This window comes from Erithacus rubecula (assembly GCF_903797595.1).
Source record: "Erithacus rubecula genome assembly, chromosome: 21".
In the NCBI taxonomy this organism is placed as follows: domain Eukaryota; kingdom Metazoa; phylum Chordata; class Aves; order Passeriformes; family Muscicapidae; genus Erithacus; species Erithacus rubecula.
This window is the reverse complement of record NC_136673.1, coordinates 1,467,077-1,491,709: the sequence shown is the minus strand read 5'-3', so window position 1 is coordinate 1,491,709 and position 24,633 is coordinate 1,467,077. Positions and strand designations below refer to the sequence as shown.

At 45.2% G+C, this 24,633-nt stretch overlaps 2 protein-coding genes across 22 annotated transcripts in view; one reads left to right on the top strand and one right to left on the bottom strand.

Annotated features, from left to right (window-relative positions):
* Positions 1 to 23,656, bottom strand: part of STRBP (spermatid perinuclear RNA binding protein) — a 58,783-nt gene extending 35,127 nt beyond the window's left edge. For 9 of the 19 annotated variants that reach the window (XR_013776604.1, XR_013776605.1, XR_013776606.1 and 6 more), the window contains exons 1-2: positions 22,959 to 23,080; positions 1,205 to 1,380 (exon numbers count right to left, since the gene is read on the bottom strand). Coding sequence is in view for 16 of the 19 variants with exons in the window: in XM_079324499.1 (XP_079180625.1) it covers positions 1,205 to 1,207 (3 nt within the window). In the remaining 3 variants the exon portion in view is untranslated. Of the gene's footprint in view, positions 1 to 1,204; positions 1,381 to 22,958; positions 23,082 to 23,361 lie in introns of those variants that run through there. The other 10 variants (XM_079324502.1, XM_079324509.1, XM_079324511.1 and 7 more) reach the window with 4 other exon arrangements.
* The window catches only part of CRB2 (crumbs cell polarity complex component 2), a 53,911-nt gene continuing 51,670 nt past the window's right edge, over positions 22,393 to 24,633 (top strand). Inside the window, exon 1 of one of the 3 annotated variants that reach the window (XM_079324486.1) lies at positions 22,393 to 22,657. In XM_079324486.1, the coding sequence (XP_079180612.1) occupies positions 22,399 to 22,657 (259 nt within the window). In that variant the 5' untranslated portion in view covers positions 22,393 to 22,398. Of the gene's footprint in view, positions 22,658 to 23,233; positions 23,397 to 23,662; positions 23,914 to 24,633 lie in introns of those variants that run through there. The other 2 variants (XM_079324489.1, XM_079324490.1) reach the window with 2 other exon arrangements.

Below are 24,633 nucleotides of genomic sequence, written 5' to 3'. Positions count from 1 at the left end.
TCCACTGCAGGTCATGACATCATTCCCTTCCCAATTTTTGTGTTGCTACCCAGCTGGATAATTTGGGCAGTAACAGTTCATCTGTCAGGGGCTGGTTTTAGCCCCTGCACTTTGATAGGCTGCAGAATGCTTCCAGGAGGTCCCTCTTGTGGTTATCCACAACAGGGCTGCAGGGAAAGGCAGAGCTGCATTTAACAACTCACCACCATCCTCTACCTCATGAGATGTCAGCTACCACAGGGGAACAGAAACAAATTGGTAATTCCTAATTATGAGACACATTTTCTTTTCTAATGAAGAGGGGCTGACAAGATCAGCTCCTCATTACAATTCAGGCTGAAAAGAATGACAGAGAGGGTCACTATATAAAATAAAATATATTAACAACTCTGCTTTGCAAAGTGTTCTTTTTCCCTTTCACTCTGTAACTGGTAAAAGTCTTGGTTTAGGTCTTTTTTAAATACAAATATAATCACACAGCCTAACTCAGCAGCCACACAAATATTAGCAACTGTATTTAAAATTTATTGCAATTATTCTCATTTCCATCCTCTCAGTAATAACCTTAGAGGGCTTAAAACAACAAAAAAAGAGTTTAAAGTGCTCTCCATCCCTACTTTTTAGAGGCTGAGGAGGTTTATTGCCTTTTTGTGAACACATTTCAGAATCTCATCAGCACAATACTTCATACTTGCACATCTTTACAAATCCCACATCTCAGGCATTTCTATTTGCAGCCAAACCCAGGCAAACAAGAAGTGACTCCTCACTCAGCCCATACACACCAGGTATATTTGGCTCCACACATTTCATCTACAGAGGCACCTTCAATCACACATGGATGGAATAATCAAAATCTGCTTTTGGGAGGGAGAGGTGAAGGGGAGTGTGAGCATTTGGTAATGAAATCTGCAAGTTCAAGGTCGCTGATGCTGTTTGCTACAGCCTGCTAATGCCAGTTTTATTAGAAAACCTTATGAGCATCCCCTTGGTTGGTATTTAATAATTCATGTACTGCAGGCTCACAAGAACACTCTCTGGCTTTAAGAGGCTGACAATACATCAAACCTGACTTGCTTTGCTCAAAGCACATGGTACCATCCCTCAGTTAGTGCAAGGTCAGAAAATTCCCTCTTGGGTTTCATCAGGCCCCGTGCAAGCCTGGCAGCAGCAAACACCCCTGTGAAAGACAACAAATACCTACCATGGTTTGTTAGTGTTTCAGCTCTCTCTCCCTCCCTTTCTCCTTTTCCCTCCTCCTTGGTGTCTTTGCTAAGCACTGTTTTGCCTGACAGAACCTCTTCATAAGCCTCTCAGTCTCTTGACAGCTCAAGAGTTCATACAGCCAAGGTGCTCTGGGAGTCACTTTCTCTAATTCACCTGCAAAAAGAGAGAAACAACTTGAAACCAGCAGTGATGGCATGTTGATTCCAGAAGTGCAGCAAATGAGGTAAACTACTGATCAGAGCAGCCCAGCTTCCAGATGGGACAGTTACTGATCCATTTATATCTGAGCAAACAGATGTCACTGTGGAAAGCAACTTTTTGTGATGTGCCCACACACATGTGACAACTTTCCCATGCCAGTCAGAGCTGATCCCAGGGAGGTTTGCCAGGCCTTGCAATCCCAGCTTCTGGGATGAGGAAGACAGGAAATCCAACATGGCAAACGTGAAGCCAGCTCACTAAGTTACTTTTTGTGTCAATGAACATTAGGAATCAAACACACTACATTTAATTACCAAAAAGTAATTCTCTGTGGAAATCCTCAGTGCAGCCCTCAATCCTCTGTCAGATGCTGTACCAAGGCTTCAGGTTGCAATAACTGCAAGTTGTTATTTAAAGACAGACAAGCACATTCTAACAAACTGCAGACGTCAGACTTGTGAGGAGCTGAAATCACCCACACTGCCTGTGCTGCCCATGCACTGCCTCTCCCAGCTCTCAGCATGGAAAAGATCCTGCAGGAGCAGCCTTCTTGTACTAAACTGGGAAACAACACCAGCACTGGCAGCATGGAACTACAAAGAACTGCTCTGTGAGAGGGAAGAGCAGAATAACAGAGCAGGTAATGTGAGAGAGGGAAGCATAAGCTCACTGCACAGCAAGACACTCAGTCCTTGCAGAAAATTCCTGTTTTCCTTTCACTGCACATATTGTTGCATCAGCTCTCCAGCAACATTTTGAAGCAATTGGAAACCCAGTCAGTAAATTTCTGCAGATTGGCACATACACACACACACAAAATGTTTTCCTTTTCTCCTGTATGCTGACCCCCCTTCTCCAGCAATGCTTTGCATATTGTGTGTCAGAGAAGCCTGACATTGTTAGAGATTAAAAGCATGTTTGGCAACAGCAGAGGGATAGGTGAGATGACTTGAAAGCTGAGGAGATATTTAAACCTGTGATGTGACAGGGAATAATTAAAATGTTGCATCCCACAGAGATTTGAATGTGACAGGGGAAAAGGTAACAGCAGATCCTGCTTCCCTGTTTCTCAGGTCAGGAACAAATTAAGCAGGTTTACAGGACCAGTAGCTTTGGCAGCAAAGGGCTGATAGTTGTTTGTATGTCACACCACTGAACTGAGGATGTAGAACTGGGCAAAACAAAAAGCCAGACAAGAACAATGTGCAAGGACCTGTCTGTTCCAGCAGCTGGAAACTGCCAAGGAAGAAACCCCAACAGAGTGAAGTGCAGTCATACTAAAAATACTTGGGAAAATCAAGTTAATGAAAACCCTGACTGACCCCACTTCTCATCACAGAGGCTCTGTGCCCACCAAGGTGTATTAACACTCTACCAAACTGCTCCCCAAAGCCATCAGCTAAGGAGATGTTCTTTCTCCTAAGAGTCCTGAAAGTCAGACAGGGGCAGCTGAGGAAAAACTAAGCAGAGATCACAGCTTTGGCAGTATTTATTTTTGTGAACTAGTCATAAGCTCCTTCACACTCAACAGCCTTTCACCATCTCCAGAACTAGCCAGACTCTTTACAAGGTCATTTTGCTTTTTAATAATAACTTGAATCAGCAGATACAAACTAGAGAGACTTTTATGAGACACATTTCTAGATAATCTATTTCAAATTATTTCTCTCTCCAAACTGAATTCCAGCTATCTTCACCTACTCTCCTTCCCTGTCACTCCCACATTTCACATTTTCAGTTTGTTATCTTCTGTGGTAGCTGTAACTTGGCAATTCCAGGCAGAGAGAAGGGCACTGCAATGTGTTGCTGACTTCAGCATATGCCCAGTACAATGTCTCCAGACTCCAGCAACACTCCAGCCCAGCCTCCTCCCAAGACTAAGCAAGCTGTTGCTTATCAGCTCTCCCAGGCTGTGGCAAGCAGATGGATAGAGATAGCTGGCTGAGCAAGTTCTGGTGCTCACTGAGTGCTGAGCAGGCTGCTGAAGTCTGGGAGAGCCTCCCCAGGCTCTGCAAACACTCACTCCTCAGGCCAGCCCTGCTGGGTGCTTCTCAGGGTCTTGGAAAATCCAAACCAGGCTGGAAATGAATGTCCCAGCCACAATGGGGGTTAATCTCTGCTGGGCTGGTGAAGTGAAAACACCAACACCTCTCTGTACTCTGCCTCAGCAGTGTGTGAAGCACTGACCTGTTTTCTTGTTTCCAAGACAGGTTCAGTTTTCAGTGACAAGTAAAGGTTGTTGGATGAAGGTATTTATGAGCTTCTTACCTGCCCTTTTTTTCAGCAGTGCATGACTGAAGTCAGGGCACAGACAGATGAATTACAAAGGGATCTTTATTGCAAAATTCAGAAAGCTGGAAAAAAATCCTGAGAATTGAGTTGAAGCTGATACATGATGTCTTCCAAGTCATTAACATCCTACGAATATTTCAGAAACACGCAAAGGAGTGAAACCCTAATTTAGTTCAGACTTTGAGAGAACATTTTCAACAAAAGCACTAAACAGGAGGGAGTTTACTATAAAAGTGTAGACACAATATACAGAATAAAGTACATTTGACAGCACACAGAATTAAATTAAGGAAAACCAAAATCAAATCTGCTCCAACCATATGGACTAAGGCAGCATAACATAGCTCAGCACCAAATACATCAGAAAGCATTATGTGAAGTGAGCAGCAATTCCATAAACCCAGCAGCCTCATTCCACTAGCAGGCTATAGCAGGGTATTTGCTCCTGCATCCTCAGGGAAGTAACAGCTGATGCTCAGACTAAAAAGCACAATATTTAAATGTGTGGCTGTCTTACCTGGGGCAGCCACCCACACTTGCAAGGAAACTTGTACAGGAAGCTCCTTGCACCACTGAGACCCTGATGACCTTGAAAAAGTCACTTCTGCTCTGCATCATGTGCCCCTAAAGTGTAAAACACCAGTAAATAATCTCTGTCTCCAAACCAGGTCACAGTGGAGCCACGCAGAGTCTGCAGTGTGGTTTAAAATCACTGGGGATTTGACACATTAGAAATGTTATTAAAACACCATGACAGTGTAGCAGCGTTTCCATTAAACATCTCATCCTTCACGGAGGAAGTTTATGCTTTGGCTGGAGACAAGCAAAAAGAATTTCAGATGAGGCTTTTGTAGTAGGAGATATTCCTGCATCTGCAGCTGCATTCCCAGGGGACATGCAGTTAAACAGCCAGGGGTGATGAATATGCTCAGCTGCCTCTGAGTGCCTGTGAACAGGGAGGTGAAAAGGCAGGAGAAACAGGTACTTGCATTCCATGGGGACTGAAATACCAGAATTAGGGTGCTGTGAGTCTCTAACAAGGAGACATGAACTGTGTCTGGCACCCCAATATCCTCTTGCAGCAGCACCTTGCACAGAAGCATTATTGGTGAACAGAGAAGAGGAAATTGGGGTCACTGGACACCAGAGCTCCAGACCCCTCACTTCAGTGAGCTGCTCTCCAGGCTCCTGGCCAGGCCAAGTAGAACACTGTGAAAATTGGTTTGAAATGCTCCATCAAGAAGGCACATGCTAACAATATTCAGCTGAGGCATTAAAAACACCCTTCACCTTCTGAATCTATCCCAGCAGCAGTGTCTGCCCAGGAGAACTGCAGTGTGCAGCACCCCAAGAGCAGACAGTTTATACTGACAGGGCAGCAAGAACAACAGAGGTTGCTAATAACAAAACAATGAGGATCTAACACAGCTCCTGTGAGTATCTATCACACACAGTAATAGAAAATAACTGGAATTTATACCAGTTTTTGTTAACCTTCAAAAGTCAGAATGAGAGGCTTGCAACTTCAAATTGGAAGTTTATTTTAGCCTCTGCTTTGCATTCAGGAGACAGGTAATTTTTCATCACACCACACAAAGTGCTGCTGAAAATATGTTGTGTTTTTCTGCAGTATAATTTTATTGCTGGCCTTCTGCCAAGAGTCTTTCTGGCAGCATCTCCCACAGTTGGAAACTGTGTATCTGGGTCAGAAAAGACAAGCCGCTTTTCAGAACAGCTCAATACATTTGGCAGAGATGCTGATATTGTAATTGAACTCTTTCAGCAACTCTCTTTATGATGTACCCAGACACCAAACAAAACAAGATCTGCAGTGTTGATTAATGTCAAAATAACTGACAGAGAAATATCAAAATAGTTTTTCCTCATGTTAAAAGTATCAACAAATGGGGGGAACAGATAAGAAATACAATTCATAAGGATTCAGAGAGGAGCACAGGGCAGAGAAATCTGCAAAATGTGACTGACCTGTGCCTTGTGCAGATATTCACTCTTTAAAATCCCAGCTCCTTGTATGGAACTTCCTCTTTCCCCACGACACAAAGAGAAATCCTGGCCACTCAGAGCCCCAGCAGCATTGTGGAAAGCAGGGCCCTCTAACACTGGGACACATATTTAACAAGGCTCAGACTGCTTCCAGCAGTATGCTCAGCATCCAGTTTCACCTGGAGACTGTGTATTCATAGGAGTTTTATTATTTTCCATGTAAAGCATTTCCTGGCAAAGTTGCATCTGGGATAACTTTTAGAGGGCTGGAATTTTCCATCCAAATGAATAATTACAAAACAGCACTATAGTTAGAAGCTGAAAAGGTACTTCCTCTGGCAAACTCTCACACTTCACACAACAAATACTGGAGTCTCCTCCAGTATTACTCCTGCCTGTTCAGTTCTCAATATTCAGTCAAATATTTCTCCTGTGCTCAGAGATCTCTTGGGAGCAGCCCCTGCCAGGCAGTCCCCACACCCAAATTTAAGTGCCAAAGACAGGCACAGACCAGATAACCAGATCTGGAGCCACAGCACATGTAACCATCAGAAGAGAGAAATCCAAGTCACCTTCCAGGGTCAGAGCTCTGACAACACTCTCAGTGCAAGGAGCACAGCTGCCCACCTGTCAGTGTGCAGGAAGCTCCTGGAGAGCTCCTGGAGAGAACCCATCTGTGCCAAGGCAGGTCAGAGATGCAGCTGAAAACCAGTCAGCACATGGATTCTCCTCCACTGTGGAGCAAGGAATGAAAAGAGAGCCAAAAGAAATCACACTGGTACAGTAATTAAAGAAGTTGAAGAATTAAAGGCAAGGCAATTGCTTAATCTAAATTAATGCATTAAGGTAAAGGAAACAGGGATGTGCAGAGTGCAGCTCATATTTTTAGCTCCTGGAAAGAAGGTAAAAGATGGTCTAAGGGGAAATCATTACCAGCCTAACAGGAAGGTTAAAAAAGGAACAACAGAAGCACTGTGTGAGCACATATGCAATCCTTTCAGGAAAAAAATGCTCTATTTTAGACAGAATCACACCATCCAGCCTCAGAAAGAAATAGACATTAGTAGAAATAACTGCAGCTATTGAATTGTAATGTGTAAGAAAGATAACAGTTTTGGAAAGAATATAAATCCTCCTGGGACTGAACCTGCTACAGACTCCTGAGGACAGGAAAGTATTCACCACACTCACCAGGGGGTCTTCAGAGCAGCTGCAGACCTCGAGGTATTTCTGACATAGATTTTTAACATCTCTAGATTTTTATCTGGCTTCACATTCCCTTGAAACCTGCACAGCCCCCAGCAGACCAGGGCTACAGAGGGTCTCTGAAGAAATCATTTTGAAATTACCTTCACCTCCTGATGTGGGTGTCAAGATGCAAGACTGACTAGAGACACATCAAGTGCAAAAAGTTTTAAAAAATGGCTGCTGACACTTAAATAACAAACTGACACACGAACAGTTTAATGTTTTTCCTGTTCAAACAGTAAGAAATATGCAAAACTGAATTGCCTGTAAAACTGAGCACTGCAGAAGACAAAATATCTTAAAGGGTGCATTTCTTGGCAGGTATCTTAAATAAAAAGTCACAGATTAGATAGTACATAAATAATGAATAGCAAAGTATTCATTTGAGACAAGGCAGAAACCACCACTGGATTCTCAGTGTCTGTGAAACACTGAACTGATTTGTGACTTGAGCCACCCCAATGGTGCATTCCTGCTTTCCTGGCTAAACTGGTTAAAGGAAACATGAAGGTACTTTGCAGTCCTGTGACATCCACACTCAAAATCATCTGAAATTCTTAACTCAGACTGCATTCATTTACAGTTGAAAAATTAACTAAATTAATAACAGGATTGCATTACACTGAAATGACACTCACCATCTGCAATGTCATTTTCCCAGAGACAGAGCTGGTTTAAGCAAAATTCTGGATCTATGCCTGAAATGACATCACATTCTCCAAAAGAGAATCACACTTCTACCTCCTCCACCCAGTTTGTGCCATGCTGGGTCCTCCCCACGCCAGCCCTGTCCTGCATCACACCCTGCACTAAAGCCTTGCACATCTCCAAGGTCCCAGAGACTCCCCAGCCCCTGGTTTGTGAGCACTGCCTTCACCTGCAAGCCTTTCCCTGCTCCAGAAACCACCACAGGAGCAGCCACGGTGTTGAGGAGACTGAGAACAGGGACATTCCTTCCCCAGCACCCTTCAGCTTCACCAAAATAGCTGCAGTGCCCCAGTTTCTTTGCTGCTGTGATTCATATCCCATAGAAGATGGGATTCTGCAGGTGGACTGAGCTGCAGCCCAGCCACTCAGCCAGGATGGGGGAACTGCCACCAAGGAGGCAATGGAAACACATGGAAAATGTTGGGAAGCATGGCATGGCATTCCCTCTGTGCTGGCAATAAATAAAATACAATTTCAACACAAAGAAGGAGGCTGGAGCTTAAACTGTCCTACAGTAACACTGGATCTGCTCATATTGGTGGTTTGCACTTGTCATCAGTTCCATGAGGCAACAGCTAAACTTTGGCTCTGCTGTCTGTCCCCTGCCCTGCAGCCCAGACTAATGCATATCCTGGGAATTAGTAAGAGGAAAGAGAAAAGCAACATGGATTCTACAGCTCTGGTTATAAACAAAACAAATTTAGTAATTCTTACAAATAGCACAATGCAAGTACATCTTTGAGAGTTGTGTTTTCCCAGTGTTTATATGAAGTATCAAAGCATTAAAATGTCTTTAAGAATAAATGCTCTCCTTCTGACTAAAATTTCTGCAACCCTCAATGATGAAGTTTAAGGAAATTTCTCCCCAGAATTTCTTCCCTGATGTCAATTATACAGAGCCTGTCTTCAAACCCCCCTGGTTCTGGGCCTGGCTGCCTTTCAGCCAGTTTAAACATTCATGACTCTCCCCTGAAATGCATTTTCTGGTGTGTCAGTCTTGCTGCCTCAGTGCCTTCTTCTTTTTTATCCTTTTTTTTTTTTTTTTTTTTTTTAATTAAAGAGAGAAGATTTAAAAGGATTTGGAATGGAAGATCAGTAGACTCTGTGAGTATTGTGTAAAAAGCTCTTGTGCTCCCAGCCAGTGCACATCTTCCATCAGACTTTTCTCATGTTTTAGTTTCACTCTGACTCCTGAATAAGTTCAGGTTAATTTTTTACTTCCTGACTAATTGGCTATTTTGTCAAAGAACACATTGTAAAAGTTTCTGGGCTACTAAAAGATTAAGGTTTTGAGTGTTTTCTCTTGCCATCTTTTACCCATCCAACCACGGTATTTTAAGTTTGATTCAATGTCACAACATGCAATGCCACAGAAAGATCTGAAACAGAATTTGTAACTAAATTCTTGGGCTGCTTAGGGAACAAAATTGGCTCTTTTGAAACCCTTCAGAATCCAGCACCAGCTCCCCTTCAGAGAGCACTGGGGTTTCTCCCTGGGGAGGGGTACCCTGGCTGCCATCCATTCCCAGCCTCAGAACAGCAACAGCATCCAGCAAAGTAAAACCCCACAGCAGGGGGAGATGGCAGGGAAAGAATTGGCATTTGGGACCCAAGTCCACCATTTGTCTTGGACAGGGTCTTGTAGGAGAAAGTTCCAGCTTGGCTAAGAGAAAGAAAAAGAGACACAAACATATTTAGAGATGTACAGAATTAGTAAATAAAAACAAAAGTCCTGTTTCCCTGGAAAATCATGAGTCTAAAAATATTTTAGATGGGCTCAGTCCAGCATCCTCTTGCCTCAGCAGCTCTCCACTGCACACATGTGCTGTCAGATCTGCCAGTTTCACTTGAAAAACTCATCTATTATTCCTCTCTCCAGTTTGCATGGCACAGTACAGCCATGGAAGGGAAGGATGATTGCAGCAGGGACCATCACTGGTGGAAATGCTCAGTTTGTAGACCACAAGCTAGGTTACAAAATTAATTTCTCAGCCTAAGTTCTATCCATTAGTCTTATCCTTAGGAACATCCTGAGATGAGTAATTAATTCTACAGTCTTTTTTTTGTTGTTGTTGTTGTTTGCTTATTTTAATAGGTCAGTGAAATTTAAAAAAAAAAAAAAAAAAAAAAAAAAAAAAGTTAAATGAGGTATCTGCAACACTGTATTCTCCAGTATTGTCCAAAAATAGACTGTATTCTGTTCTCTTTGGAGAACAAGACTTCGCTAAGTAATTGATCTCCAACTTGAGAAGCTACAGTTAATCTTTTTATATCTTTTGCATTTCAAATAAAATCTGGGGGGAGAAAAAGGAGCTCTCAGGATAAACACATCAGTCCCAGGTGGATGGTGTTTTTAAACCATAAACATAACTTGGCTGGTTTGGCCTCTTTCTTTACATTTCCTACAGGGCTGTTAATTAGTTTAATTTCTCTTTATAGACAATGATGTCATCTCCATTGTGCCTCTCACAAGACCACCAAAGACACTTCCAGCTCTTGATTTGCTGAAGAAACTTCCTCAGCCTTTGCATTCTCCACCACATCCCATCCTCCCACCAGCATCAAGCAGCAAATCTTTGAACAGCAAAAGAGCATCAACATCCTGGGAGGCACCACACTGCCAGGAGCCCCAGGGAGCCCCCTGGGCAGGTCAGTTGCCCCCCCTGGACAGGTCAGTAGCCCCCTGGACAGGTCAGTAGCCCCCTTGGACAGGTCAGTAGCCCCCTGGACAGGTCAGTAGCCCCCCCTGGGCAGGTCAGTAGCCCCCCTGGACAGGTCAGTAGCCCCCCCTGGACAGGTCAGTAGCCCCCCCTGGACAGGTCAGTAGCCCCCTGGGCAGGTCAGTAGCCCCCCTGGGCAGGCTGGCACACACACAGGAGTGTGGCACAGCTGCTGCAGCTCCTGCAGCAGGGGCAGCCCCTGCTCTCCAGGAGGAGCAAACAGCCTGGCCAATCAATAGCAGCATTCCAAGTGCTCTCAGCCTTGCAGGGACAGCTCCCAACAACAGAGCTCTCTGTCCCCAAAGCTCCCTTCATACACTACAGCTGCTAAAAGTAACACTTGGAGTCACTGTCCAGGGAAAGACTAGTGAAAAGCAATCAAAGTTAGTTTATTTTGGGCCATTAGCTGCAATTTGTGTCTGGCCACTTCAGTTCCCCTGCTAACAGGAAACCTGCTGTGCCTAAATGCAACAGTGATGGGGTTTATTTTAGTTCTCAAAAGGAGTTGCACTTGGGAAGCCACAACCTGTCAGGGGAGGAGAGCACACGGTTCTGGATACAGAGGCAGGATCAAAAGCAGGATTAGAAACCAGCTGCCACAGACTGAGGGTGTTCTCCTCAGGTGGGCAGTGAGACAGGAACCCTTTCATCCCTCAGTCAGATTAGACTGTAAATGTTTTGATTGCCTGCTTAGCTACCTGTGGAAATCTGTGTGCATGTCAACACCATCCTTACATTGAACTCTGCTCTTGTCAGCACAGAAAACCTGCCTGGTTTTCATTCCAAACTATATTTAGTGATATAGGAATGTCAGATTATAATGCCATCAGTCTATCTTATTCCACAGTTAAACAAAATTCATCTCTATAACCTGACACTTCTGCATTAGTGAAAAAAAAAAAAGTAATTAAAAAAAGTACATAAATACTTTGTGCACTGAAAGAGCACTTGGTTCTGCTGGTTTATGAGTTACTCACTTTGCACAGCTCCTTTGCTGTGGAAACAAAAGTCCTTGTATTTGGCTTTCTCAGTGATATTTGCAAACTCCTATACTTGCTGTAACAGGGTGTTCAGACACAGTTCTTACTGGCCTGGGAAAGTTAGGTCATTATTTATCAACTGCAGAAATTCATTGAAGAAAACAATAACAAGGTAAAAGACCATTCTTATAAAGATTTGTTGCTTCTTTGACAGAAACAAAAAGTAATTAAACCTAGCTAACACCTTTTCAATGAGCATTTTGCTCTAAAGCATTTATAATTCACACACTGCAGGACCAGGAATAGAACAGCAGAATCACCAGTGCAACACTGTCAACAAAAGCTGTCCCTGAAATTCAGTGGACAAATATTACCAGGAAATTTCATGCTTTATCAACACAAAATCCAGAAGTTTAATTTAGAAGCATGATTTCTGCAGACACTCAGATGTTTCTGTTCTAAATTTTCTAGAAATTGCAAATTAGAACTTGGCAGACTTTAAAGTGACCCAGCACATGTGTTGCACAATCCAAATCAAAGTCTGTCCTATTACTCTGCAAAACTGTTAGGAAAAAAAGTCATGCCTTTCACCACATGGTTTCAGACAAATGACAGAGACATTCCATTTATCTCTGTGCTAAGAACAAAACTTAAGTACTGTTTCTCCTCTTGGAATATTGCCATGAAAGTTAAAAGCTGACAGAGGAACCAATGTTCTCCCCACTGAAGGATAAGCACAGTTTGGTGAATAACACCACTTATAGAATCACTACAAATGGTTGTGACCATTTTTTCCCATTACCATGGGGAGAATATACTGCATTTCCAGACTGATATCATTCCTAAATGCTGCAATGACATATCAAAGCATGCAGGTGTCACCAAGATGCTTTGTGCAACTGGCAAACCCTGCAAAGTTTCTGCAGCCACTCAAGAGATAAAATGTGTTTTTCAACACCACAAAAAATAAACTGAATGAAACAGCTCAGACATAATAAACCAAAGAAATATTGGATAGTACTTCTCTGTCCCCCAGTGACCAGACAGTACTGCCCACCCTCCCCTTGCTAACCTGGGGGAGATGGCAACCTCCATGCTGGATTTACAAGACACTGAAAAAACATTACTTAGTCTTTTCCATTTTGGTTGCAGCAACCAAGTCTCAGTGTGCACTTATTAGCAAAAAAACCAAAATCAGACCTAAGATTTTGACAAGAATTTCACATTCAAATATGACTTCTCTAATTGCTGTGATAGGTGTAAATGTTGTGCTGTTTGCATGGGGAAGAGACCCCACTGCCCAAAAATACAAGTGACTTGCCCAAGGCCACACTAACTCAATGGCAGCACTTGGAGCAGGGTAAGTATTTCATTTACTACAAAGAGCAAGCATAGAGCATCCTCTTCCCCTTTCTAGCTTTCCACTCCTTAGGCTTCAGTAGTTTAATTTGAGCAGACTCTGCACTCCTGGCTGCTTTTGCTATTCAGTCTCTCTTGCAGGATCATGGGTTCCTCACAGGTTAGTTTGGCAAACTGTCACAGGAAACACTTGACAACAATTACCTGTCCATTCATGAGAGTCAAATTAGCAATTCAATATCTGAATATGGTATGATTAAACTCAGGAACCTAATTCACAACGTGTCCTACTTTCAGGCATCAAATTTTTTGAGCACTGTGCTCTTTTGAAAGTCAAACTGACAAAGACTCAGGAACCTTTTGTCTATTTCCAAAGAGGCCAATGGAGCCCCTCTTTTGTCAGGTAGCAGGACACACACAGTCTGTTCTCAGAAAGAACAGGAGCCAAAAAACAGGAACACTTCAGAACACTATTGAGGGACCTGAGGTAGTGCAAGATAAGGGGAAGCTTTGCAGGCAGCTCCTCAGCACTGAGCACTCTGCTCACCACATTCTGGTACATCATAGGCTTTGAAGAAAAAACCCAAAGGTTCTCTTTGGCACTTGGTTTTTCTAAAGCTCCAACTGTCATAGGAGTGGGCTGTGGAGGATAAGGGATTTTCTCCTCTCTCTGTCTTTAAAAAAACCAACAAAATAATCAACCAGTCAAAACCCAGCTTTCAATTTAGATACTGAGTGACAATCTAAACCACCCAAAATCAGATGGAAAGGATGGAAAGTATCTGAGAGCATCTCTCTTACAAATCAGCAAAACCATTGGGAACTCCCAGATGACCAGGGGTGCACATGGCTTCCCCTGCCTGCACCCAAGCCACACTCCTGAACCAAGATCCCTTCAGGCTGCTCCACACTGAGCTGCAGCCATCCAACAGCAGTTTAAACTCCCTGAGTTTGTTCAGGATGGCTACTTTGATCTTTTCAGGAGATATTTCCCACTTTGTTAGAATATTATCAGCTGGAAAGGACCTACATCGATCACCTAGTCCAGCTGTAACAAGAGGAGCACAAATAATGAAAGCAGAGCAAGGGAAAGAAAGGAGAGGGGAAGTGCAGTAAATCCTGAACTCCAGCTCTCTGCCAAAATTCACTCTTCTATAGACTGTGCATGAGACTTGCTACTGTGCTGTGTGATGAGGGCAAAGAGAACTCATTGAGACAAGGTGCACCTGCTAAAACTGGCACTAAAACCAGGCAACTACTGCAAATCAGTGGTGCCCAGCACCAACAGAAAGCAAGTCTTTGTTCTTCTGGCACAAGAGGACTCCTTTACTGCAAGTACCACACACAGATCAAACATTTATAAGCAAAAGAAAAGAAGCTAGCCAAGGGATTTATATTAAAATAAAGATTGCAGATCGCAGTGTGAAAGAAACAGGGAACGTACCAGTGAGTCCCATGCCCAGCCAAGCTCTCCCAGAGCACTCCTTCCTCTGAAGGAGAGCTGCAGGAGACAGCCTGAGCCAACAGTTTCTACAGCAACTGCAGAAGCACCAGTTCAATGATATTCAAACCCTGCAGTAATTGCAGAAGCATCCGTAAATGGATACTCCAGAAGGAACATCTGACAGTTTCTCCTGGACTGTCCTTTGATCCCAATCAGCTCAGTTCAACTCTGGAGTTGCCCATTTCTCTGCAAATGCTTCTGAATCCTCTTTACCCTTAATATTCTTTCAGCACACTTGCTCCCTTTCAAAACTTCATGGAACAAGCACCAGAGAAAGTTTTGCAGATGCAGTGCTGGAAGGATGGGACCAAAGCACCCATGTGTGGTGCTGCTGCAACTCCTCAGCGAGGGTGGAATGCTGTTATGACAGTGGCACTGGGCTGCTGCTGCACCACTAAAAGCACACTTGGAAGTATCTCAAGGGAAGCCAAAACAGAGGCCAGTAACCACCAACTGCTCAGAAAGAGCAGATCCATTTGTAATGTGGCTATTTTAACACTAATGGAGAAGCCATATTAAGGAACACAAATTATTTCACCTATACACTTGGTAAGAATTGCCATTTACTGAAGGATGTTTAGGGCAGGACATTTCTTGTTCCCCTTCTAAGAATCTGCTGTAATAAATCACAGCACCTCCACAGTCACAGTTTCATCAGTTCCATATCACAGAAGTTTTTCCATTAGTCTGCAGTGTTACTTTGGACCAAAATGAAACCTGGCATGAAGCTCAGGCTCCTGACCCACAGCAAAAAGTTAAACAAAATTGCTCATTTGTTTTTAAAAGGCTCACAAGGTTTCCAGTTCCAGGTTCCTCAGTGATCAGGATGGAAGGGAACAGTACCTACAGTCACAACTCAGGGACATTCAGTATTCAAGCCCTCTGCAAAGAACAGGCTTGATCAGAGACCTGTCAAAGATGCACTTTGTGAGCTGCTCTCTTATTAGTTTATTACATTAGGCTACATCCACAAAAACAGCTTTTTGGTCAAGAGATCAGTACTTATATAGTGCTGACTCCCAACTATCTGCTTTAAAAAAATGTCCTTTATCTCCTGATAAAGCATCCTTCAAGTTGCCAAAGTATAAGCATGCAGAGATGACTTCTGGATCAAATATATTCCTTAGCAGGCATGTTTTGAAGTAATAAAGATTGCAGTTTCTGACAACCATATTTTGACACGAATCAAAATTTTAAAAGTTCAGTATCGGGTTCCACAAAATTTGCTAAGACTGAAAATTCAACCACATTTTAAAAATTGTTGAAAACCCCCCAGTTACAGGAGGTTCTTATGTGCCTCCAAGGTGGGAGTCATGATTCTTTTCTCTTACACAAATTTAGACAACTGTGTTCTCTCTTCAGCCTTCTGGCCATCTGTAGAGATGAGGAGGTGTGTACAGATGTGGGCTCAGAGCAGAACAAGCTACTTCTCTGAGCTCATATTTTTGGCAGTCACCAATTTCACCCTCACCCACCAGAAGCAAAGAAGTTATCAGTTTTGTCTCCCCGCCCTTTTCCCAGTATTTGCCTTTCTTCCTGGCTTTTCTAGAACACTTGTCACCATATTTACCAGAGTACATTTATTACTGGTTTTAAAATGACAGTTTTTGTGAGACAGGAAAACATTTCAGATCTTTATAGGGGTAACTTCAGACACAAAGAAGTGAAATTGTGTGGTAAGTCAGCAGCAGAACCTGAAGAGAGGCCAAATGCTGCCCTAATCAATACTTGCAGGTTAATTGCCAGACATTCTTCACTGGAACACAGTTGCTCAGAGGCTGCTGCTGAAGAGTTTTACCCATTTCCAGTTTTGGAAGCAGTGCTCCCAGTTCTCCTACACCCCATCCCCACTTAGCACACTCTGCAGTTCAGCCCCAGTGATGCTCTTAAGGTCACCCAAATGGCACAGCTGAGCACTTTACAGGAGCAGATTAAGTCTCTGCATGATTGAAGACTTGGACAGCATGACTGGGTAACCAAAGAAGCCCTAATCTATTTGCCAAGTTCAATTACCTAGCCATCAAATCAAGAGATCATGAGCATTAGGACATGGAATAACTGCTCACCAAAGAGTTTTAGCTCTCTGAAAAGATGATGGCCACTGGGAGACTGTGACATGGAAAAGGCATCCTTCAAAGCACAGGTTGGGAGAAATCAGTTCTTGGACATTTATGTTTTCCCCTTATTGTCTGTTGAGCTATACCAGCTATCAGAGTAAAGAGAAGAGATTGGGATTGGAAGAGCAGTAGGAATCCAAATGTTCTGAGTCTCTGTTTCCTTGAAATCCCATCAAGTGTCCCACCTGGAGACCCCTGCTCGCTGCTTGTTCCATCACAGCACAGCCCTCAGCCTTCCAGTGGCTGTGTCTGTTCTCTGGAGTCTGTGTCTGTACAGGCTGCACACCTACAGCTTCCCCTTCTATTCCAGAGTCTTTTCCATTAAAGCAAATCCCCCCAGATTGTCCCATCAGACACACAGCAATCAGGCAGAGCAGAGAAGGAAAAGTAGAAGAGCACCAGGAGGGTGACAGAGCAAACTCAGTTCCCAAACCTGGAGAATAATAACAAGTTTCCCTATGCAAAGAGCTGCCCCTTTCAGCACAGCTATATCAAAAATAGGAATAAATTACTAATCTGTCTCCTTGTCTTCACACTGGGAAGTGGCTGTCTTCAGCCAGCCCCAGCAGCAGTCACACCTGTCAGAACATCACAGCTTCCTCAGCTGGGAAAAGCAGCCACACAGGCTGGGCCACTGCCACCACTGCCAGGGAATGAACACACAAATAGCTGTTATGTGCATTCAGCTTCAAAACTGATCAACCTTAACACACCTGAGTCAGCACTTCCCCATTCACTGATGTGATTGTTTTACAGTTAACAAAACACCCTCAGCCCAGGCCCAGGGACCTTCCCACACAAGGTGCCACCATTGGACCCTTGATGATCATCTCCCACTCTGTCAGAAACACAGCACAGCTGACTGCCATAGCCAACTCAAATGCTTTTTAGTTTCTTTTTTAATACAAGTTGTAATTTATTTGCTGAATGGGTCTATTTATACTGCCCTGACATGTAGTCTGCAGGTGGTATCTTTGGTCCAGCTGGTATCTCACTAAGGCTGTGAAAGGGCCTTGTAAATCAAACACCTTTATTCAGGTATGTACCAGCTGGCAATTCTAAAACATCCCCTAATTCAACAATGGCAACTAAATTCAGTGGAGTGCAGCATGTCAGCTTGTTTCCTTGCTGAATTTTAGTCTCTTTAGTGAGATAACACATTTATGATTTTGTGTTAGTTCATGTTATGAAGAAAGATACCATGTTTGTGGAGAGGGCTAAAGTGGGAGCCATGCTTTGGCTGCTACATCCTAACAAAAAAACAAAGCCCTGCAACAAGTGAAGAAAATTTTATGCCTCCTTCAAGATCAACATGACTTACTACAATCCTGTTATGGGACCTGTCCCCTGTAAAATATAGACTAAAAAAGATGTATTAATTTCACAATGTCAGTGGAACTGTGGTGAACCATTTTTTGGCAAAATCTTGCTGGAAAGAATCAGTTGCTGTGTGCCCAAAAAGCCCCTGCCCACAGCCTCAGGCCCCTCAGCCTCTCCAGGGAATGTTTTACCAGAGCTCATTTCTGGAAGCACCAACTGGCTGCACACAGGCTGTGGGGCTGTGCTGCCTCCCCACAAGGCAGACCCTGCAGCTGAGAGCTGCCATCAGGAACATTTGGGTTAGGGTCATTATCACTGGAGGAACATTCCCCATGGAACATCATCCCTGTGTCTCAGGGAATCCTAAAGACTCTTGAGGGCCCAACACTCAAGACACTGTGCCAACACTCCAATCTGTTCCAAGTCAAACTAGAAGTGTGTTCAAAGTGTCTTCCCTCCCAAGAATCAGAGGAAGAAAAGGCCCTAAACTCAGCCTGCCTTTTTCTGCTCCTACTGGGGAGCAGTTTCTATGGGGCAACACCAGTTCCTCACCATTGAATTCATTTACTGCTAAGCCAAATGCTAAGTTCTGCTTTAAAATCTAAATGAATTCTGGTTCATAAGATTTCTTCAAGTTTTGTGACATCTCACAGCTACCCACGAGTAAGACTGTTCTTCCCAACCAGATACTCAAATGTAAAAATTTTCAATAAAGACAATTTAAACTAAATGCACAAAAAGAACAAGTAGCAAAATTTAATTTACTGGCATAGCCATACACACCCCAATTTTATTTTCTTTTTAAGCATACAATTAAGGGTAATTTAATTCCCCTGTGTAGGCATTACATGAAAGAGAAACATTATTGTAAGAAGAGCTCAGTGCTGTTGGTACACAAACCTTACGACAGATAAATTAGACCTTAGGAAAACAGCATATAATTTACATTTTGTTATGTCAATCACCAGGAGCATCTTAGGGCTCTTAAATAGCATGCCAAACCACAACATAAGGGAGCTAATGTAAATCAACACATGTGGCAGGATCACTTAAGTTTCCACATTCAAAAAAAATCCCTAAAATGGATTTCATAAGATTATTTCTCTTCAACATCCACTTACACCTGTAAGTTACCAGCAGGTTATAACAATATTTTGCTACAGAAGAATTGCACAGTTTTGCATAGTTACAGAAAAATTAACTACATAGAATACAAGGATGGTCTTAGTAATTATCAATACTAAGGATTTACTAATTAATCCCTGGTCTTTAGTACTGGAGAAACCAATGGGCAGATGTGCAGGTGGCCCATGGAAAATCCAGCCTTGGGTTTAGCAGCAGAGAGCCCAAGGCCATGCTTTACATACCCTTCACAAACAGCAGAACAAATGACATACCCTGAATTTGTTCTGAGCTTCCCCTACAGCCAGCACCTCGTCCACATTCTGACACCTCACAGGAAATGAGCAGAAAGGTCAGAATGTGCATTGCACAGCACAGCTAGGAGCACAAGGCAGCACACCAACGTGGGGTGGACTCCAAGAATTCTGTCCCCTCCTCTTCCATGATGACGAGTAAAAGCACCACAAATACAAGGTAATTTAGCTACTAAATAAAGTCTAAAAATCTGGAGTAAAAGATGTTTACTTGCTCGTTCATTCATAAGAATTCCTCTGCAGGTTTTTTGTTTAGGGGCATGAATTGAGGTTTTCAAAGAAGTTAAATAGGAACACTGTCCCTCTGTGAGCTGACAGACATGAACTGTGACACTGTTCTCTGTCATCAGTGCTCAGTGAAAAACTTGCACATAAGAAAGAAAAACTACTTAAGTGCAAAGAATTGCAGAAGTACAACTGGAAAAAATACTGTCTTTGGCCTTACAGCTTGTATCAGTTATTGCTTTTAACAAAAGATACCAGCACTGCCTTTCAGGTAAGGCTTCTCCTTCCCTAGACATCAAGTACAAAGTTTCTGTTTGTAAATCACACTGCAGGTACAACAAACATAGTCAAACTGTGGTTTCTGCAGAAGGGTTTGAGACTTGCATTTTTCTGTTCTTTAAATCTCTTAACAGTTTTTTCATATATTGCTTTAAACAGGTATTTTCCTTTTGATTCCTCACTGCAGCATATTCAGCAGCAAAGCAACCTTCACTTGCCAACTCTGCTGGGCTACAGCAAATCCAGGACACCAGAGCAGCCAAGTGCTCCTCGTGTGCTGCTGTCAGAAGAGCCCTCACTCTCCCCAGCCCAGTGCAAAGGGACAGAGCTCAGAGTGCTCACATCTGCTGTTGGCATGGTGAGAGACCCATAAACCAAACTCACCAAGAGCTGGGGGAGAGCCCAGAGGTGCACACTGACCTCTGCATCCCCCAGCATCTCCCTCAGCAGCCACAACATCCCAGCACCTCTCTCCCAGCTCCCTGAGCTCCCCTAGCAGCCCAGTCTGTAAAATACACTAACTGCCACTGTTCTGCTCTTTCCACATTGATACTTGGACACAATGGCCACTTCTAGCTATATGTACCCCAGGACAGAGTTCCATGTTTTAACAGACACTTCACCAAGCATGTTCACAGTGGCTTTTCACACACTCAGAAGCTTATTAACCAGCCAGAGCCTTTCCCACTCCCCCTTTCCAGCCATGGATATGCTCTTCAAAGAGCTCTATTTACATGCCGAGCTACAAAGCAATGTGGAAAAACTGCAGCTTTTATGATTCTACAGTGAAGTTCTTCACAACATAAAGCACCTTCTTAGACTACTTTTTTTATTTCCAAACAAGATTTCACAGTTAAAAAAAAAAAAAAAGAGAAAAATCTCAGTCCACCCACAGGCTTTTGAGGAACATTAACAGAGGGGCTTCAAAAGAAAAGAGCTCTGCGACCTTAAGCATTGCATTCTGAATGAACATCCATGAAAAAACTGTGTACAAGTCAGGAAAAAAAGTCACCAAAACCTACATATCCACCAGAGTTTGCTTCTACCATGTTTAGGTCTGGCTTGCCTCATGCCATCTTCTGCTGTACCTTTCCAACTGCTTACTATCTTCTCATTTACTTCTGAGCCTTTGGTTTGAAATCAGCTGTGTCTGAAATTCCTTCCAGGACAAGCCACAAGGCCAGGTTTGGGCAGCATTGACACCAGTGTCCCCTGGGGCTCCCCCAGCCCCCAACACACAAGTTTTCTATGTGGACTCTTCCTCCAGTCCCCCAAGAAATCAAGTCCTAGATTTCCACCTTGTATGTAGCGTGTCAACTGCATAAAGCAAGAACTGGCACTTTATCAGCACCTTCTTTGTGCAGAGATGAAAAATACTGCCAACAGTTCAGCAGAAACAAGTCTGGATGAACAGCCCATGCAAATAAAGCCCTTTATAAAACCAGGATTAACCAAATTCACAAGAAGACTAAAGATTCTCTTGGAACTACAAATGCCAAAGCAGCACCAGACTGGCACCATCAATGATGAGATTCTGAGGAACAGAGCTGGAAACACTAAACCCTCAGTATTAGCAATCATACTCCCTCTTCTCCACAACATGAAGCAAAGGAAAATGGTTGGAAAGCTCCAGATAGAAGAAAATTATACATGCCAAGAAGTTCCAGAGACAAGTCTAACTTCCTAAAAACGACCAGGAATTTAGTAGAAGCTACAGCCAGCTGCAGTCTGCTGACACAGATTTCTCCTTCCTCTCTACACTGGCAGGAAATAACTCCAACCCAGCTCGTACACCTTCCATGGGAGAGGTGGGCTCATTAAATTCTTGGAAAAGGCTTTTGCTCTTCAGAGAGAGAACAAGGACCTTAAGCAAACACCAGAGCACAGCAAAGCAACCCCTCCAGAGGCACTGCCAGCCTTTCCTCACCTCCCATTCCAAAAGTTTTGTTTTAAGGCCTTCCCTCCAAGTAACCAGCACTGCCCCATGCTCCTTCCTTCCTTCCTCTGCCACCGCTGCTGCTTCCTTTGGGTTGCATAAATGGTTACCATGTCTTTAAAATCAAAACTGGACCAAATCTGCAAACAGTCGTTTCTTCTCCATTCTTGCCAAAGATGTTAAAGTATTTTGTGTGAATGGAGGGAATTATTTTAATTTTCATTCTTTACCCTAGAAGGCCAGACTTCAAATGCTTGCTAGAACACAAGTATTTTAATTTAAGTTAAATAGCCCGGCTATTTTAATTAACTTACTGTTTCATAAACATTTTTGGAACTGGAGATCTGAAATATCTGATGTCCTTCATGATAATCCCCACTTAAATCTTTCTTTGCTTTCACCACGCTTAGCATTTCTGAGTTGTCACGACAAAGTACAATAAAACTTTTAAAAACTGGTAACAAACTAGAGGACACAGATATAAAAAAAAAATTAATTTCAATGTATCTAGGACCCCTCACGTTATAAATTTTCTCTTCTACGATACCCTGTGCAGGAACTGCTTGGAATGCTCACTCTCTTCTTTCTGTAAATCACAAGGCACCATTTTCAGAGCCATGTAAATAAATAATAAGACATTTAGCCAGATAATGCATATTTCCACTTTGACTCAAAACTCAAGTTTTACTCTACTCAGTGGCACGCATGCGACTCCCTGGTTATCCCTTTCAGGCTCTCACTTCCAGAAGGAATAGTGGGTTAATGATTACAAAATCCAGTGCAAAGCAAATACAGAATGAAAGAGGCAAAAAAACCCAAACAAACCAGGGACCATAACAGTGATGAGTGCGCTCGGAGCCAGGAGCCGCCCGGGGCCCGGAGGGACGCGGCTGCCCCGCGGGGCCGGAGGGCGCTGCACCGACCGCGCCGAGCGAACTTCGGGCCGAGCCCGAGCCCCGGCGGAGCCGCCCAGCCCGCACCTGGCCGGGAGCGCCCGGGCACCGGGCGCACAGCGGCCCGGCCCCGCCGCCAGCGGCGCGCTGCGCCGACAGGTGCGCGCCCCGCCGGCAGGTAACGCGCCCCGCCGGCAGGTGCGAGCAGGTAACGCGCTCCGCGAGCAGGGACCGCAGCCGGCGGAGGGGCGGCCGCCCGCGCACGGCGCCGCCGAGCCCCGAGCCCCTCACCCTCCGCGCCGCCCCCGCCCGCGGCCCCTCGGGGCGCGGAGCCCCCCCGCCCCACCGCGCCCCTCCGCGCGCGCAGCAGCGCCCCCCCTCCCGCGCCGCCCCCCGCGCCGTGTCCTGCCCTTGCCTCCTGCCCGCAGTGCCCGGTGCAGTGGGAGGAGCGGTGCCCGGGGACGGGCCGCCCGCCGCCCCGACCCCTCCCCGCCGCCCGCCCTCCTCACCCCGCTCGGCGCCGGCCCCGGCGCTGCCCCGCGGCCCCGTCCCGGCTCCGCGGCCCCGTCCGGCTCCTCCGGCTCCGCAGCGCCGAGCGGGGCTGCGCACGTGACCGCGCCCCGCGCCCCCATAGGCTGCGGCTGCCGGGCAACGCGCGCCCGCCCCTTCCCTGCACCTGAGAGCGCCCTACGCCAACTGCGTACGGGGCGCCGCGCCGCCCTGCGCCAGCTCCGTAGCGCCGCGGACGCGGCCGTTTCCTGCAGGCCGGCGCAGCCTTACGGAATCGGCGTAGGGCGGCTCGGCCTGCCCGGCTCCCCACCTGCGGCCGCTGCTCCCCGCGCAGCCCGCGCGGTCCCGCCCGCCGCCTGGGGAGCGGCGCTGCCGCGCGGAGCGGGAGCGGCCGAGCCGCACCTGGAAACGCCGCTTGCGTAGAGCTCCTCTGAGAGGTCGGTGTGTGTTACGGACTCTCCGTAATGTCGTCAGCGCGGGCGCCGCACCTGAGGGCTCCCGCCGCGCAAACGGCGTAGGCGCGAGCGTGCTGGGCGCAGAGTGCGCAGCGCTGAGGGCGCGGGCCGGGCAGGTGTGTGAGGGCAGGGCCGGCCCGGCCCCGGCCGCGCTCGTGGCTCCGCGCCGGGCCCGGGCAATGCGGCGGCACCGGCGCTACAGCGGCCCCGGCCCCGGCCACAGCGTGAATAGCTCCGGCAGCTCCGGCCCCGGCGGCTGAGGGGGCGCCGGGCGGGCCCGGGGCAGGGCTGAGGGGAGGGGGCCGGGGCAAGGGCGCGGCCGGACCTCGGCCCCTCACGCAGCCCGCGACCTTGGTGGGTTTAATGTCCCGCTGCCAAATCCAAAACAGTGCAGAAAGAGCAGATTCCTAAATGGTGTTGAAGAATAGAGTTTCCATGTGAGCGGTTGAGCTCCTTGTGGAATCCTCAGTGGCTGAGGACAAATCAAGGCACATTCATGGTGAGTTTGGGCAGATTGGGCTGCACAAGGAGTGTGGTGGTCAATGATTTCCATCTTTCTCTTCTAGAGATCAAGATAAATAGGTTTAGTTTTCAGCTCCCTGCAACAATTCTTCCCAATCCCAGACAGGTGGCTGTTCTAGAGCAGATGGGCACTGCAGGGGAGGTGGAGAGAGCTCCCAGAGCTGCCCTGACCACCTTTAGGTATGAGGAGAGAGGGTTGAGTCTGATTAATTTTTCTTTCTTCTTTGTACGTGTGTTATATAGAACATAACCCTTCAGTATTCCATGTGCTTCAACACTCAAATGGCCAATATAGTCATTTGAGTGCTTCAGAATTTCTGCCAGATTTTCTAGGTTAAGTGCCTTTTAAAACTCAATTTCCAGAATACAAGTGCATGGCAATTGTATTCAATATCGCTTTTTATACTTTTCAAAACTGATTTTATACAGGCTGCAAAGATGAAAGACTGGGGAGCGCTATTCCAAAATAATCAACATACAAGGTGCTGTGCTGAAGCAGCCCTGAGGGAACTTCGGCCAAAGGCTGTAAAATCAGGAGATTTGTGGTGCTGAAGTGAAACAGTAACTGTCATCCAAAAGGCTGATTCCAGCGCTAGAGTGGAAGGGGAAAGCACGTGTGCATTAATAACTTTACATGCACCTTGCTCCAATTAGACTTATTTTGTGTACTCCTTTGCAAGCCAGTGGCTGAAGTGTC